At 28.5% G+C, this 2,260-nt stretch overlaps 1 protein-coding gene across 1 annotated transcript in view; it reads left to right on the top strand.

The window, feature by feature from the left end:
* LOC108575042 overlaps window positions 1-2,260 on the top strand; it is a 3,821-nt gene extending 1,561 nt beyond the window's left edge. Inside the window, 7 exon segments of the mRNA XM_017937746.1 lie at window positions 1-76; window positions 189-457; window positions 531-596; window positions 598-865; window positions 940-1,184; window positions 1,271-1,484; window positions 2,231-2,260. Of these exon segments, the coding sequence (XP_017793235.1) occupies window positions 1-76; window positions 189-457; window positions 531-596; window positions 598-865; window positions 940-1,184; window positions 1,271-1,424 (1,078 nt within the window). The 3' untranslated portion in view covers window positions 1,425-1,484; window positions 2,231-2,260.

The raw sequence follows: 2,260 nt of genomic DNA, 5'->3' as shown, positions 1-2,260 counted from the left end.
TAATGGATGTTATGCTGTGCTCTTATTCATTGTTGTGGTTTTCTTATTAATCTATGGAGTAGAAATATACTTTAAGGTAAGGTGATTTAAAAATTATCAATTAATATTCTGAAATATTCTAAACCAAATTGGAAATAATATAAACACTTTTTAGTAAATACGTATTATGCTAAAATGATTTCTTTTAGATTCGAGGTGGCTTCTTGAATGAATATCGAAGTAGTACAATTTTGAATAAACGTATGGTCTCTGATTTAAAAGTAAATGCTGAAGAACAAGTTACTGCAAAATTATTTGATCCTGTGCCAAGTACATCAAAAGTATCTCAAGTGCAAGAACAAATAAATATTTCTCAGTTGCATCAGTCTCGTGTTGGATTATTATCACAAGCTTTTATGCTGTTTATTGTTGTTGGATTTCTGTGCAGTGAAACACTTAGTGAATTTTGGAAAACTAAGTAAACATGAAAATAATAATTGCTATAACTGTGTTTTATGTGTTTCATAATTATTCGTGTTTTTTTATTTTAGAGTTCCTATATACAGCAGAAATTGGCATGATATTGTTTTTCGTGTTATCGAAGTTGGGGTAATACCATTTTAGTCCAGAGCAACTATGGGTTTTAAATCCAAAACGTCTTTTAAAGAAATTAGATCATTCTAAATATGTAAAAGAAATCGAATTACAAGATAAAAGTGAGCAAGATGCTGCACTATTTTCAGATGGAACATCAATTAGTAGTAAAGATTGTTGGATTTGTTATGATAGTGAAAGACAAGATGCTGGTCCATTAATACAACCTTGTCAATGTAGAGGTGATGTAAGCGCAGTTCATCATAATTGTTTACGTCGATGGCTGGTCGAGGTACAAAATTATTTTCATCATGTATAAACATTTTTATATATATTATGTTATTACATATGATATATACATTTCAGAGCTCTGTAAATACTGATTGTCTTACTTGCAAAGTATGTGGTACGAAATACAATGTTGAACATGCAAGTAGATTGGATTGGCAAGGTAGTATAACTTCCCGTCATTGTTTGCAAACTATTGCTATCGTTACAACAATGTGTGGATCATCAGCTGCTGCTTGGACACTCATTCAATTGGTAGAGGGTCCAATTATTAGAATGCTTGCTGCTGGAACTGCATTGTTGGTGATGTATGTTTGTATAAGGTAAGTTATAAGTAACTGTTGACTTTTATATTCACTGTACATATTATAATATACATTAAGGTTACAGTTATTACATTTATTTTTAGGTTTATAACTTTAAATACAGTTGTGGCATATCAACGTGCCAAAATTTCATCTTTAAATATTATTAGTTCTGACAATAATGGAAATGCACACGTTTCTACTATTAGTCATACCGTTTGCGTAGACATGGTAAAATCTGAAACAGCCACAATATAATAGATATTTGCCTCTTAAGTGACTCAAGGTTTATTTTGTTTTTACTTGTGAAGACATTTGGTAAGCAAAAAAAGTTTTCAAAATTACATAGACATAAATAATATGTAAAATTGCATATATCTTACACAGAACATTTTTCTATGATTCTTTGTGTAACTTATAAAGTTAACGTTGACAATTATTTAACAAATTGTGGAAAATATGTCATTTATTACTATTTTAAAAATGTAATTGCTAGATTTTCAAATTTTCTTGTTTTTCAACTAGTCTGTTAATAAGTTACCATAACTTAAATCTTGACTCTATCCTATTTTTGTTTTTGGTAGCAAACATGTTATTTGTATTAATCAACATGATATTGGTAAAAAATATGGGAGTATACAAATTTATGTTGCAAAGCTTTTAGTTGTTTCATTAATATCAACAATATGATAATCTTGAGAGTACTCTCTTTATTGATGTTATATAAAAAGAGAACACTATTTCTACAAAAATGAGTTTAAAAGTAATATTATTTTCTATATATTACTTAGTTGAGAAGCTCTGTATCCAAGTTGCAAATATATAACTTCAAAAAAGAGTTTATAAGTTGAGACAACTAGAAATGGTAAAAGTTGCGGAAAATAAAAATCAATATAATTTAAAAAAATGGAATGTTACCAACATAAAAATAATGAGTGCATAGTTTTATATCATTTTTGAAACTACCATGTTTTCATAGATGTAAAAATAAATTACTTTCCCTTTGCCGTAACTGCAATACTAAATAGATATAGTGATTCCATGTTTATAATGGAATGTTTCAGGAAGATATATACCAGGGATGGCCAGCTACA

This window comes from Habropoda laboriosa, unplaced genomic scaffold (genome assembly GCF_001263275.1).
Source record: "Habropoda laboriosa isolate 0110345459 unplaced genomic scaffold, ASM126327v1 scaffold204, whole genome shotgun sequence".
NCBI classification, from domain to species: Eukaryota; Metazoa; Arthropoda; class Insecta; order Hymenoptera; family Apidae; genus Habropoda; species Habropoda laboriosa.
This window is presented reverse-complemented; position numbering and strand designations above follow the sequence as displayed.